At 35.7% G+C, this 14,769-nt stretch overlaps 2 protein-coding genes across 4 annotated transcripts; one reads left to right on the top strand and one right to left on the bottom strand.

Moving 5' to 3' along the window:
- The first annotated feature begins 569 nt into the window (after positions 1-569).
- On the top strand, positions 570-6,917 carry LOC140780577 (vacuolar cation/proton exchanger 2-like). Of its 2 annotated transcripts, XM_073126213.1 has the most exons (12): positions 570-963; positions 1,160-1,411; positions 1,523-1,590; positions 1,694-1,722; positions 1,880-2,076; positions 2,157-2,369; positions 2,710-2,841; positions 3,749-3,865; positions 3,940-3,993; positions 4,930-5,046; positions 6,068-6,161; positions 6,440-6,917. In XM_073126213.1, exons 2-12 carry the CDS (start codon positions 1,160-1,162, stop codon positions 6,448-6,450), a joined length of 1,284 nt encoding a protein of 427 aa, XP_072982314.1. In that variant the 5' UTR covers positions 570-963; the 3' UTR covers positions 6,451-6,917. The 2 variants fall into 2 exon arrangements, with proteins under 2 accessions (XP_072982314.1, XP_072982315.1); XM_073126214.1 differs by lacking the exon at positions 3,749-3,865 and having other exon boundaries at positions 827-963.
- Positions 6,918-7,619: 702 nt separating this feature from the next.
- On the bottom strand, positions 7,620-14,667 carry LOC140797966 (15-cis-phytoene desaturase, chloroplastic/chromoplastic). Of its 2 annotated transcripts, none has more exons than XM_073151691.1 (15): positions 14,494-14,667; positions 13,675-14,006; positions 13,459-13,591; positions 13,158-13,246; positions 12,905-12,962; positions 11,764-11,919; positions 11,193-11,341; positions 10,590-10,709; positions 10,191-10,404; positions 10,004-10,106; positions 9,654-9,701; positions 9,372-9,417; positions 8,821-9,008; positions 8,247-8,409; positions 7,620-7,908 (listed from the first exon to the last, which is right to left on the bottom strand). In XM_073151691.1, the coding sequence occupies exons 2-15, from the start codon at positions 13,891-13,893 to the stop codon at positions 7,846-7,848; spliced, it is 1,749 nt and encodes a 582-aa protein (XP_073007792.1). In that variant the 5' UTR covers positions 13,894-14,006; positions 14,494-14,667; the 3' UTR covers positions 7,620-7,845. The 2 variants fall into 2 exon arrangements, with proteins under 2 accessions (XP_073007792.1, XP_073007785.1); XM_073151684.1 differs by having other exon boundaries at positions 14,490-14,635.
- Between the last annotated feature and the right edge of the window lie 102 nt (positions 14,668-14,769).

The following is a 14,769-nucleotide window of genomic DNA, read 5'->3' as shown; positions in this document are numbered from 1 at the left end:
TTTTCATATCTTCACAACACTACTATATTTATAATAGATTACCAAGCATAAAGTTATGTCATTACAAATTTATTCATTATATTTTTTCTTATATCCTTCTCATTTAATATTTTTAACAATAAAATGCTTAATTTTCAGCATTTTTTTTCTCAATGAAAATACTGATATGATCAACGTTTTACTTTTGGCAGAATAAAATGCTTAATAATTTAGCGTCTTGTTTAGGGTTACAATAAAATAAATCTATTTTAGTATTAAATTTAAAATGTAAATTATTTTGGTAAATAAAATTCAAAAAGCCTATATTTGTATGCTTCCCCTCTTGATGGCCACATGGCATGTGCTACTATGCTGGTTTCCGACACACTAATTAACTACTAGTTTTGGGGCAGGGCTGATCACTTCCCTCAATTAGTTAACAAATCCAAACGAGCATGATTATGGACATATCCGTATCTTATAAATGGATTACATTTACGTAATGTGCCCCATCCCACCCTACCCGTTTAATTAATTATAACGATGTATAATTATTAACCTTCTTTAATGGTAAATTTGAGAGTACAAGTAGTGCAAATCTCCTAAAGGAAAGCTAAAGTTTTATAATTACTTCTAACATCAAAAAGTAATCAAATCTACCGAAGGTTACAGAGCTCAGGAATCTCCCCCCCGGCCGGCGGATCGCGCGGGTGCCTGCGTGCACCTCCACTTTTGACTCCATTTTGAAACCGTCAAGGAAGCCACCACGCTCTTTCCTCCTCCTCCTCTTCTTACCTGCATCCCACCTCTCTCCCTCTCTGTGTGTGTGTCTCTCGGCCTCCCCGCTTTTGCCGGCGTCAATTCTGCGGTCCCTCTCCCTCTCTTCTCTCTCTTCCACTTGCTCGGACGAATAGTGGATGGTGTTCGATCTGGCACCCTACTCCCACTTCTCGTGCCCTGATCCATCCAGGAATTCTCGCAGAGGTAAGCTTCGTTGATTTCAGAGTATATCTCGCTGGATCTGAGCTTTGTAAGAGAAGATCGATAGGATTTGGCGAGGGGTTGTTGACGCGTGCCAATTGTTTGATGGAATGCCTCTGCTGTTCCATCAATCTGTTTCTCTTGCCCTGGACGATTAGATTAGAATTAAAAGATGATGTTTTGATGGATTGGAATGCAGATGGGAGCCGTAGAGGAAACGAAACTTGAACTCCAGGATGATGATGTTAGCAATTCACCTTTGTCTGTGAGGAAGATGCATACTTTTGAGCATATCGGGTCGCTTGCTGCTATGGCACAGACATATGCACCTAGAAGGACAAACAGTAGAGTGTTGATGAGTATCTATATCGTTATAGTCCAAGCAAAGATTAACGTTCTTTTACCTTTCGGTCCTCTGGCGGTCATGCTTCACTATCTCACTGGAAAGCATGTAAAATTATTAACCTGAATAATTTTAATTATTTCATTCTTCATTTAAGATGATTAGACTTAGTAGATTGCAGGACTCGGTTGTTAAATACTGGTTTCCTTCAATTCGCAGGGATGGGTTTTCCTTTTCAGCTTGATCGGCATAACACCTCTAGCTGAGCGTTTGGGATATGCAACTGAGTAAGTGTTGTCGTGGATTTGAAAATAAATTTTAGTGGAGCAGCCATTTGCTTGTTTCTAGGTAAGCCATCTGACCGGATCTTGTTGCTTTTTATATATGCAGGCAGCTTGCTTGTTACACTGGTCCAACAGGTGCATATTTCTGTCTGCACGTTAAATTTCTTGCCTACAAAATCAACTTCGTTATAAATTTTACCTATTGTCATCCATCTTCTGCAAGAATCTTCTGTCTTGTCTTCCCATTCTTCTTTTCAGTTGATTAATTCAATTTAACCCTTGGAAACTGCAGTTGGGGGCCTTTTGAATGCTACATTTGGAAATGCAACAGAAATGATTATATCAATATATGCACTGAAAAATGGAATGATCCGTGTTGTCCAGCAGTCCTTACTGGGCTCTATCTTATCAAATATGCTCTTAGTTCTAGGATGTGCTTTCTTTGCCGGTGGTATAGTTCATTGTAATAAAGATCAGGTCTTCAACAAGGTAACTTCTTTGAAAAATGAGGTCATATATATATATATATAACTTGTTTATCTTATTAAGCTGGCATTTCTTAACTGCAGGCATCAGCTGTGGTGAACTCTGGATTATTGTTAATGGCTGTCATGGGTCTATTGTTCCCAGCCGTGCTTCACTTTACACACTCAGAAGTGCAATATGGAAAATCAGAAGTAACGCTTTCAAGGTTTAGCAGCTGCATCATGCTTGTAGCATATGCTAGCTATCTCTTCTTCCAGCTGAAGAGCCACCGCAGTCTTTATAATCCTATTGTTGAAGTAAGCTGTCTTTCCAGCTGTTTGCTTTTAGTACTAGTAGGAGTAGATGAACTCTTCGGAAGCTTGATAAAATTATCATATTGGTTACTATTGAACTTTCGGAAAGAACTGAAAGAAAGATGAAGATATTGTGAATATGTTGAAGTATTATTTTATCTCTATCAAATACATGATTAGTAATTCAAGTTGGTGACTGCCAGTATAACATGTAAGATCCTGCAAAATAAATTTCATGATCATAACATAAGAATGTAGGTACATTGGAAAAGTAATTCTCACCTTATTTCTTATTGTTTTATGTATCAATTGGAAAGCACTTATATGTTAATTTTCATCATAGGAAGAGGACAATGAAGATGACGCTGATCAAGAGGAGGCTCCTGAGATAACGCAATGGGAAGCAATATGCTGGCTTTCTGTGTTGACCATTTGGATTTCCATTCTCTCTGGATACCTAGTTGATGCAATACAGGTTTTCAATATTCCATCACTCTTGCAGGATTCTTTCGAGTATGAATTTTAAAATAGCTTGCATAAAGATGTTTTGGATGTTAGTTCAAAAGAACATAAGCTGGCATATGAGGAACTCATGTCCTTGATTTGCATGTTAGACACAGGTCGTTACAAGCCTCATTGCCATTTAGTTAAAAAAGATGTGGGTGGAGCGAACTTACTATAACTGCATGAGAAAATCATCTGAATTTCATTTGAATATGAAGTACATTCTGCAATGCATTCCTATTACTGTTGATATATAGTATGCCAAATATCAAAAGCAGGAATTTGTGCTGCTGAATATTTCTTGAAATTCCACTTTTTAGGTATTTTGGTGCACCTTTGTCACAAATGCTTTTTTAATAATGAAGCCAAATCTGGAATAGGATGCACTGTTCATCTTTACGTACACAAGAAGCTCTCACCATGATGATCTGAATTTTATGGACTGGTATATGAGCAACTTCAAATGGCAGCTTCAATGGAAAAATAGTGACAAGCTGATTATAATGCAGTGTGAAATTTGGGACGTGAACCGTAATATCCTCAGTAGGTTTTAGATTTATCATGCATCAACTAAGCTCTCTATATTGAGAAATAGGTCTACAGTAACCTCTGTCTGGTATCAAATCTCTATTAATTTGTTAAATTTTGGACATGGCAACTTGGACAAGAGAGACAGGCTATTAAACCTAAGGATTTTGCAGTAAGTTGACCATTGATAAAGATATACATGTTTCATTATTGGTTATGCTTGCTCTCTTTGTGCATGTATTCCTGCCTATATAATGGTTGATGTATTTTAATTTGTTTTACAATGTTACCTCAAGAAGACAGCACTATTGGTTCTGCAATATATAACTATTTAACTACTTCTAAACCAGGGTGCATCTGACTCTCTGAACATGCCAGTTGCTTTTATTAGCGTTATTTTGCTTCCTATTGTGGGAAATGCTGCTGAGCATGCTAGTGCAATAATGTTTGCCATGAAAGACAAGCTTGTGAGTGCTGTTTCTGTGTCAGTTATTTACACTTCAATGAATGGTTTACTGATGCACTCCTTTCATTCCTTTAGGATATTACATTGGGGGTCGCCATTGGATCTTCTACCCAGATATCGATGTTTGTGGTAATAATTTGAACTTTTTAGGGCCTAATAAATTGTGCTTTTATACATAGGCATCAGTCTATGATCACCAGAACCTTGAAACATGATCAGTTGATTTGTTTTTTAGGGTTAAATATATTTTACCCCCCTATATTTATATCCAAAATCACTTTATCTTCTGTATTTTAAAAGGTCTCAAACTAGTTCATATACTTATGACTAAAGTGAAGCTGTTAGTTTTTCTATTAAATTTAACTGAGTATTATGACTATTTTGATAATTTTGTTGCATTATATTAAAATCTGCGTGTATTTTCTAACAAACATGATAGGAGTATTTTGATCATTTTGACATCATTTAGTTAAGTTTAATGAAAAAATTAACGGTTTCACTTTAGTTATAAGTATAAGAACTGATTTAAGATTTTTTGAAGTACAGGAGAGTAAGTAATTTTGAGTATAAGTACAATGGTGTAAAATGAATTTAACCCTATTTTTTGGTATAACCTATAATGTTACATAGAACTATAGAAGCACTGCAAAAGGATGCTTTATCGCTTGTCATGCTTCCTTTTTCTCTTGTTAATCTTGACACTTAGGAGGAATGATAAAAAGTTAGGTTGCATACCTGGCCACTAATTTAGCACACGACTGGGCAGTACTTTTACATGTGCAAGATGCATTTCTAATAGACTGACAACAGAAGTGTTTTTGGATATACTATGTTACAAGAAATTATCCAATGACTCCTTCTGAAGTCATCATGGCAACATATCAATTTATTTAGTTAATTCTACCTAGTTTAACAATTTACTTGTATCCTGTATAGTCTAAACATTACATATCATGTTTTCCTTTTTGATGTCTGGCATTTGTATCTGCACTCTACCAGTTATCATGTAGGCTATATTATACACCACATCAAAGTTGATATCAGTTTGTTGCTGTGATTTTTCAGATTCCATTTTGTGTGGTTATTGGTTGGATGATGGGGAAGCAAATGGACTTAAATTTTCAGTTATTTGAGACAGCTACCCTCTTTATAACAGTACTCGTTGTGGCATTTATGCTTCAGGTTGGTTTAAGCTTTAAAATGCCAAAGAGCATTTCATATACATTTATGTCTTACTTCATTAATGATGTTTCTATCCTTGATGAAAAGCTTCTTTTATTTATCTATAGTGATGCTAACATGTCAAAATGGAGCAGTGATATTTAGCTGGAATGTATTATCTGTAATAGGATAGAATTTGTGGTATCCCTTTCATACTTGCAATTCTGAAGAATCTGAACTGTGGTCTGACAACATGATTGACCTCTAACAAGTCTTCTTAATTTTGTCTTTCAAATTTCACATGGGTTTACTTTATTCTTTTGATGAGACCCGACATGCAGGCATTCTAATTTCTGAAGTATTGGAACTAATGTGGAATGCTAGCAGAGAATTTAACCATAATGCAACTACATTTTCCTGTATATATACACACATACATGAAGAACCATATTGCAACTAATATTGCTGAAGTATTGGAACTAATATTGAATGCTAGCAGAGAATTTATCCATATCGCAACTACATTTTCCTGTACACACACACACACACACACACACATGAAGAACTGAGGAAGGATAATATGGCTAATTACATTGTATCTAAAATTCAGAAACCAAGCCAGAAGTTTGGAAACTTATTTAGTATCAAAATAATTCTGAAATTCATCAAATGTCCAAATTGATTCATGAACAAGGTGGGTCAAACTCGACCTAACTGAGAATTGGAAAGGAACAAGCATAACGAACAGATTCTTGAAAGAAACAATTAAAATTTGCTCATACTATGATTAGACAACCGAAGCAAGCTAATAAATGAATGTTGTTGCTGAACTTTTTTGTAGGCATACTGTATGGGTTTGCATGCATACTACTTTTAAAAGATAAATTCTTACACGATTTCAACTTTCCTGTTTTTTGGTTCATCATGTTAGAGGTTTGGATGATCAAATGGAGGTTTTTCTTTTCTGTTACTGTCTTTAAGTAGGGTAGTTGATTGGTGAAAGGTCCTAATTTTCTAACCTTTTGTTTGTTTTGGCTTTCAGGAAGGTACTGCAAACTATTTTAAGGGGCTAATGCTGATTTTATGCTATCTCATTGTTGCTGCCAGTTTCTTTGTACATATTGATCCTGCTGCTAGTAAGTATCAGAAAACAATAAGAGAATGCACTTGATGGTATCAATGATTGTTAGTAGGAATAACATATCACGACTTGTGTAGTTAAAAACTTAAAATTTTCCGTTAGCTCATTTATCATTTAAAGTTTTTCTGTTAAAAAGGCAAATATATATTGTGCAGCATACAAGCCAGTGATCATAATGAATTCTTCAAATTTGGATGAACGATCTGGGAGTTGTCACTCTAGATGTATAGCTTAATAATTTGACTAATATTTGAACTTGTGATTATGTTGCAGATGATGATTAATGATTTTAGTCCATATTATATTGGCTAAATTGTTTCAACACGTCCAACCTGCGGAAATGCAACAGAGTAAGAAAGCCAGATTGGAGCACTTAGACAGGCTGGAACTTGGAGCAAGTAACCTTCATGTATCCAAAAGTTTATCCTGGGCCTCGAAGTACTCCGTTGCCTGAGGAAGCTAGAAATTTCTCAGTTTGGCAGCGTTCAAGCTTTAATCTTCAAGGAGCTGAAAGCCATTTTTAGTCATTGTCTAGGCATTGCCCTTGTAGAAATTGAGTTCCCTCCATCATGGAAGACTATCAAGTCATCAGTTTTGAAACCATTCTATTTGGCATGATCAGACATTTTAAAATTACAATGCTTATTAAAAATCCAAGTGACTGTTATCGGTAATCATACTGCAAAGTGAAAGTAACCTTATGCTAATTAATGATCTTATAAATTCCTCAGGATAAAAGGACCTTATATTCTGCAGCTGTATGAGCTTCAACATGATGATGTCTGTAACTACCATGTGGAAAAAAAAAAAAAAAACTTTTCTAGCCTTAGCTCTTATATATTTTTTGGTAAATTACTGTGCTAATCTGTCTTTTTTTTAGGGAGAGAGAGAAGTGGAAACTTTAACGGTGTCTGCCCCAATTAAACTAATTCTGTGCTAAACTTTGTTAACTACTTGATTTGTACTGATCCTCATTCTAAGTAGTCTTTTCTGTTTAAATAACATGGATATGATTGAACATCGTTTCACTGTCCAGCTGTTTATAAGCATTTAAGTGATCTGTTACCAGACCTTGAGTCAACGTTCTGTCACGTTACTTTGCTATTTGGTTCTAAATCCTATATGGCAATTAAGTGTGCACATCCACGTGTTGGATGACCTTGCTAGAGCTTCAAGGAGCTCGGACTCTTTTACGACATCGAGAGTTTATCAAACCGAGGTCAATCTGAACTTTTTTTGAACACACAATGACAAACAAAATCGTGGTCGCTAGATAATACTCATATGGTTAAAGCTTGAACATCGTGGTCATTTTAAGGCCCTCACCTTATGAAGATCAAACCGTAGAACTTCAGCCTCTTGGTATCCTGAAGGTCAAAATCCAGTTTTGTTATGATCAAACTGGCAGAGAAGTCACGCATATTTGTATTGGCGTTTTTCTACTTATAGATGATGACAATAAGCTGTTCTGTAAATCATTTATTAGGCCTCATTCAATTTGCTATTAGCTGACTAGGAAGCATAGTTACACCCCATCTTCACAGGGAGGTGAAACAAAAAGAAAAAAATACGAAAAAAATTGGATGCTTCATATGACTACTCTTTACGTGATGACCCAAGGAGAAGAAAGAACTAAAGATTTCAAGTCCCTGAAAGCTGTGATGGCAAGTTAGATACTATTAGGCAACAGAGACCTCAGCTCGTGAGCTTCTCGGGATCCGGCCAACCAGCAAATCAGAATCCTGCAAGTTAAGTTCCACTGTTCTTAGACGTGTAATATTTGAGAAACATTCAGTTAATAATGCATATTTAAGAAAATTACTTTGATATTAACTGCTTAAAGCAAATATCTCACACAGACAATTCGTGCATGCGCATGCATATCCCTCGGTTCAGTATAAGAGTGTGCATTCACATGGATATCATTGTGTTTCTCCATGTGATAGATATGTAGCTTCCATTTGAAACTTCCATGCAAGGAAGTGTGGAAATTATATTTCGATAGATCACCCCATTCATGTAGGAGTAAACAAATGATGAAAGGGGGAAATTGTAGAAGTTATTTGAAGTTGGAAAGTACCTGTACAATAGCCTGCGCACAAAGCTTCCCAGATAAAACAGCGCCCTCCATGGAAGCCAAGTACTTTTGCTTCGTGTAATCCCCAGCTAGATAGAACCCTTCAATTGGGGATTTTTGCAAAGGGCGGCATGGTTCACAATTTGGGACAGTTTTGTAAACAGATCTGTCACAAGACATGAAATGAGATATGTACATAGAGTGTAGAAATCTCATTCCGAGCCACTGCTAAGATATTTGTCTAGAATTTAATGGGGGTTGAAATGGTACGAATCTAACATTCTGCTCTTTTAATCCATCTAAAGCACATATGAACGAGACTTTGCTATTGACTATGGTTAGTCTAACCAATCACTGGCAAATAAATGATAAAACAACTGAGTCATGATTCATTTCTTGTTTACGAATTTATATTCTTCAATTATTATATTGCTTGCTTGGTTTGTAGTTTCTACAGTGTAGTTTAAATGACAATCCACCAATCATCCTAATGACAAGCCTTTTCCTTAACTTCATAATAAAACTGTAAATGGGAAGAAATTCTATTGCAAGAGGAAGCATAGGATTGCTTGTTCACCTTGGAGTTTTGACAACATGATACTTCAGAATCTTTGCTTTAGTCTGGTCTGCAGCAATTTCATCCGGAAATAGCTTTGCTAGTTCTTTCATAGTGGCATCAATAATCTCACTATCACTCCGTGAGATCCATTCCTCTGCAGGAGCAAAAACTAGTTCCAGCATCGATCGATTGGGATCATAATATTCCTGCATTGAGATTTTGATGACTGTAATAACTAAAAAGAGCTGAAGTTTGGACATAGATTGACATGAAGAATGCAGTTTAGCAAGGATAATTAACATAAGCATAAGGCTAACCTATTGATTCAAGAGATAAGGTAAAACAGGACATGCAGAAAAAAAATGCAGAAAAATGTATCTTCATTTTTCATGCACAAACTGCTAATGAAATTTCCAGCACAGCTCTCAGTAAGGAGGCAAGTATGATATCAAGATTCTAACAAATAAGGGAAAGCAGTAAAGCGGCAAGTGTGACAAGGTAGTTTAAAACCATGTTTACAAGAATAAGATCCATAAGAATCTACAGCAAATAACAAAGGCAGAATGTACCTTGCATGTTAGGGACATGTCTGCATACACACTTAAGAGGGGGCTCCTGGAGGAGAAAAATAAAATACAGAAACCAATAAAAGGGTATAAAAAGTTGACCATATGCACTTTCAGACTGAAAAGGGATTCATTTCTTATTTTTATTAATGAAAACAAATCTTGTGTGCAAATAAATAATCAATGATATGCTCAACTGCATTGACATGACAAACAGTCATTTATTAAAGGAGGCACATATAGCATGAGTAACTAATTATAAATTTAACAAATTTGTAATTGGACCTGCTGAAAAGAAGATGATCATATGTGTTCTTCAGTTTTCTGTCAAACCTGAGAAATTCCAACAGCAAGAATCTATTAAGACATGTAATTATTCAGAAATTACTTGAAGAAGAAGAAGGAAACAACAATAGCAAAAGTAGATCTCTACATCCCAACCATTTGAGGTTGGTTCAGTAAATCCTTTACTCCATTATGTGCTGCCTCATGTAATTTTTTCCGTCAAGAAAAGGTCAGGTCATGCTCACAGAAGTTAGCAAGAAAATTTAGGTTGCTTTTCATTGTTAAAAAGGTTAAAATGATACAGTAAGACGACAACAAACACAGAAAATAAAAATTGAGTCTCGACTAACCATATATGAACATTAATCACTGGAACTCCCACCAACTTTTCCAGCTTCTTGAAGTAGGAGATTTCTTTCCACTCTTGAGGTAATAGAAGTTTGAAAATATCAACTGATTCAATATACTAATTAGTTGTGTGCAAGTGGTTGCTCAAACATAGTACTCACTTCTTACGGAATATAGACTAAATCATACCAGGAGTGGCAACAACATAAGCATCTCCAGTTATTAGAGTTCCATTGTTGAGCATGAAGTGTTTCACAGTTCCATCAGGGTGAAGCTCAATTTTCTGTATTCTTGAATTAAGACGGACTTCACCACCCAATGATTGAATGTGATCTACAATTGGCATACACAGCCTCTCTGGAGGGTTACCATCCAAGAAAGCCATTTTGGAACCATGTTTTTCCTGCTTATTCATATGAATCAACATGTTATTTTCCTGTTCTCTTTCAGCAATACTTAATACATTCAACTAAATATTTTTGTATAATTTCTCTGCAGGCACCTATGCACACATTTTGGAAATATAGCAAAATGATGAGAAATGAGGTATAGATATTGAATCTAGTATCAACTCATCAGTCATTGTACCTGAAGAAAGCGATTTAAAGCAATCAGAATGCACTGCATCGATAGCTCATCTGGGTTTATGAAATTAAGTGCCTTTGACATGGCAATGAACACTTCATCATTAACTCGATCAGGAACACCCTGTACTAATTAAAAGATAATGTTAACTTTAGCATCTTTCCCAAGATATGGATAATGTTGAAATTTCACATACAATGTTGTTAAAACTTAAAAATCAAAATTACCCATCAAGGCTATCGCCTAATGTATTTGGCACCATTTTGTTTGCTAGTCTTGCGTATCTTAATTGTATAGAGAAGTGGATAAACATATAATATATCCTGTCATCTAGTCTCAGCATAAAGACTATGTTTATCTATGAAAAGTATGATGCATCTTTCTCGTGGTGATGCGTAAAGTACATTTCTAGTGATGTATACAACACATACTACTAATTGTTTGTTTTTCCTAGTCATTAATTCTTCTAGACCTATTATTTCCAAAAATATCAATTGAGGTGTGAAGACATTCACCAACCATTCTTCTTTTGGATAGAATCACAATTTTAGAATTCAGAAAAGAAAAAAAGATTTAATAGGAAGTAGATCCCTATAACTATCGTACCTGCCTTTTCATCCACTCTTTAACAGTTAAACCATCCTGAGCTTCCACATAAGCTTGCCCACCAACAATTGCTGGCAAAAGTCCAATAGCAAACCTCACCTTCTCTGGCCAAGTCAGCATTTCGTTGTTCTTTAAGATGGCCCATATTCCTGCCAGTTGCATTGGCAGATAAATTAGTTATGATGCATTTGCAATAAAAACATGTCTGGGCATCCATTCAAAATTGACTCCCTGTAATATTATTTTAGAGACAAGTAATAAGATTGACTTGCTATTTCAATCCTTGGTTCACATGGCCTCATAAAACCAAAAAAACCTAAAACAATGAATTTCTTTGTTTTCATTATTGACTATAGCTTTCTATTCACAATTTCATATAAACTGCTCATAAGCTTTAGAACTGCCAACTCTGTAATGAATAATTTACAACTAATCTGGTACTTAGAACTTAATTGAAGTTTATATCTTTCTCATGCTAAGTAAGAGCTTTGCCCAGCTCAAAGAAATCAATCAATAGATTTTCAAATATCTACAATGATCAAATGTCAGAAATCACAACTTTAGCTTTTACCATTTAAGGGTGCAGGCAATGATTCTGGAAAATCAAACCGGCTGAAGTCTCCTGGCTTGTTTGGCATAGCAAATATCATAGAATGCTCCTTCCATTGCAAACGGTCATTAATGCCAAGTTCATCAAACAAGTTCTGTATGTTGGGATATGCTCCGACTTTCATCCCAATAGTCAAAAAAGGAGTAAGTCATTGACATGGGCAATTGTCACATTGGAAGAGCAGATACTGAAAATGAACAGGCTATATTTAAGCAACAAAAGTAAGACAAAGGAAGACTAGATTATGGTAAACAACGATTTAGATCCAGACCAGCATATGAAGGCAATACATGATGTCATAATGCAATAGCTTCAAAAGAGTGATAGTGCATACTTTTACTGATCATCAATCGAGCACATCATATAAGAGCAACGAGCGTTTGACTTGCCATTTGGCTACATAAAAGTTGCTCAATTAGCAAATCATTGGACTGCAAGGCTAAATCCTGGATATGACATAGTTCCAAGCATATCCAAGGTATTCTTCAACAGTTAATTAAATTGTATTATAAAAAAATGTTTTATCCAAAATATAACATCTAGATTTATGGATTGCCAATTGCAAAAGCCATACTTCCTCAAATACCTCAGCCTTACTTCTTAACTTGTTAGCTTGAAAATTTCCTCCTTTTAAGAACCTTATTCTACCAAAAGTATCTAGTTTTCTTGTTCTTGTGTTTCTGTTAACCCATATGTGCTGCATAGGATAATGATATTCAAGAACTAATGCTACAAATGGCTATAGACCAACAGCCAAGCCCCAATCTCCTACATCTTAAGGCTAAATAAGATATTACACTTAAACCTTATTAGGTTTACTGTAGCTCATCAGCCTACTACAATTTATACTTTGTTTGTAGTCTGTTGTTTTCCTAGAGTGCTACTGGTTAGGAAAAAATTGTAAGTTATTTATAAGAATGTTGCAGACCATCCCGTGGAGTCATAAGATGAAAAAAGGAAAAGCATCTCGCTGTGCCATGTGGAACACATTTGATAAAGACCTTCAGTTACAGTATCAAGTATCAACCACAAATTTGGAAGGAAAGGAGGTTTCTACCATAGATTATAATATGGTGAGTGATCAGAGGAATCCATTACTTACAAAATATATGAAGACCAGTCTCATACCAGTCTCCATCATCATCCTTCCAAGCGGCAATCTGTTTATGAACAAGAAATTGAGTTTCAAAATAAGAAGAAAAAAAACTACTGTTTATGAACAGGACTGAGAAACCAAAGGGAAGTCACTTAATCAACAGTGGCACTACAGCACTTCTACTCTTTCTAAGATTATAAGAGTCACCTAATGTAAGAGGCAAACACATAGTAAACTAGCAATCAGACATTATTCAGACCTTTCCACCCAGAACATCTCTTGCCTCCAACAATATAGGTTTATGACCGGCATCTGCAAGATATTTTGCTGTTGATAAGCCAGCCAAGCCTACCAGAAGGTAACAAATAAAGATTAGTAAAACAAGAGGGAACCTTGAATATTGAGGATGAGCTTCATCTTTATGGTTCTTTTAAGTGAATGATGTGAGACTAGCATTTAGGCTTCATCAAAAGCAAAATACTGTGCAAATTTTGTAGCTAGCGAGCAATAAATGAAGCAAAAAGTATTGCAAAAAGTTACAAGAGGTGAAATTGTCTTACCTGCACCAGCAATTACAACCTCCAATGGTTTACTTGGACGTGAACAGTTACGGAAAAAGGAAGAAAATTGAGCAGCTTCTAGAAAGTTAACAGTGTTCTCAAGTTGAGGCCTTGGAATGTCCATGCAAACAATCTGCAAAGAGAAACCGATCAAATATGATTTCCTGGTGGTGTAACAAGAAATAACTAATTTTGAAGATGGATATAAAATTAAACCTTTAGAGGGCTGGCTCTGCATCTTGACCTTTTCACAGTCTTTGATGAAAATGGAGATTTTACATGGCAATTGATATGCTCACTATTTCTGAATGCTTGAACATGACTGCTTCGAGAATTAATACCAAAGGGATATCTTCGAGTAGGATTGTGATCCCGAAAGTATCTTCTTTGGATAGCTCCACTTGTATTCATAGCAGATACACATCCAATATCCATGTCAACTTATATTATGTATACAGGTTCTTATACCTTAAGATTACCTCACATGTACTCCTTGATTAATGGAAAAAAATGCATTAGCAACCAATAGTGGTCGCAGTGTCTTCCCTCTGCATTAAAAGTTCAGATTTTTAGAACAATCAAGGAAGAAAAAAAGATATCATCAGATAATTAGAACTTCAATTAGTAGATTCAGGCATGCCATACTTGCAAAAATCTTTTAGGGAAAGAACAGGATACCAACTTGAGTAGAGTTTGTGGCAAGGGGATACTTTTATTACCAGCAACAAATTCAGAACTAGCATATTAACTTTTTAAAAAGAAGTGCAACTCCTATTTCTATCTGGTATTAATTCTGAAAGCTAAATTTATAGTGCAAAGAAGCATCTTGAGAACTTACTTGCAGAATTATACAACATTTCAAAAGTATCAATCTATAAGCATATTAAGCAAATTAATAGTTACGAGCAGTTATCACAAATATAAAGCCACACACATTTCTGAGCAACTCGTCCTAACTCATGGAAGCAACCACAAATTGCCGCTTAATTGTGCAAAATAGGAAAGAAATAGAAATAATAAATCCGCCGTACCTACTTCGTTATTGAGAGAGATGAGCGAATCGACTCCTATGAGTGAGTGAGGGAGAGGGAGAGGGAGTGATGGAAGGGTCAGAGAAGGTTATGGTGGAAATGGGCGGTTTTGGCACTTCGCGCACTCACCATTTGTGAGTGCGGGTGGAAGAATATACTCCTCTCCCTTTGCCCGGATAAGCTAGGTGAGGGTTATCCGCTCCAGTTATCCGCCTCCACGTATACGCCCAACTATTATAACTATTAACTATTACACGACACTACTACTTGAGGTCTTTTT

The sequence above is a fragment of the Typha latifolia genome, chromosome 1 (genome assembly GCF_019914945.1).
Source record: "Typha latifolia isolate L0001 chromosome 1, TyphaL0001v2, whole genome shotgun sequence".
Taxonomy (NCBI): domain Eukaryota; kingdom Viridiplantae; phylum Streptophyta; class Magnoliopsida; order Poales; family Typhaceae; genus Typha; species Typha latifolia.
The sequence above is the reverse complement of the archived record's forward strand: the minus strand, read 5'-3'. Positions and strand labels throughout refer to the sequence as shown.

What these genes read in the sequence shown, in the direction of transcription:
- LOC140780577 (XM_073126213.1), top strand. Translation starts at nt 1,160, where the DNA reads ATGGGAGCCGTAGAGGAAACGAAACTTGAACTCCAGGATGATGATGTT. An exon ending in TTGTTACACTGGTCCAACAG is followed by an intron (nt 1,723 to 1,879) that starts GTGCATATTTCT and finishes TGGAAACTGCAG; the next exon opens with TTGGGGGCCTTTTGAATGCT. An exon ending in ACCTAGTTGATGCAATACAG is followed by an intron (nt 2,842 to 3,748) that starts GTTTTCAATATT and finishes CTTCTAAACCAG; the next exon opens with GGTGCATCTGACTCTCTGAA.
- LOC140797966 (XM_073151691.1), bottom strand. Translation starts at nt 13,893, where the DNA reads ATGGATATTGGATGTGTATCTGCTATGAATACAAGTGGAGCTATCCAA. An exon ending in GACTGGTCTTCATATATTTT is followed by an intron (nt 11,920 to 12,904) that starts GTAAGTAATGGA and finishes TTGGGATGAAAG; the next exon opens with TCGGAGCATATCCCAACATA. An exon ending in ACATGTCCCTAACATGCAAG is followed by an intron (nt 9,009 to 9,371) that starts GTACATTCTGCC and finishes ATCTCAATGCAG; the next exon opens with GAATATTATGATCCCAATCG.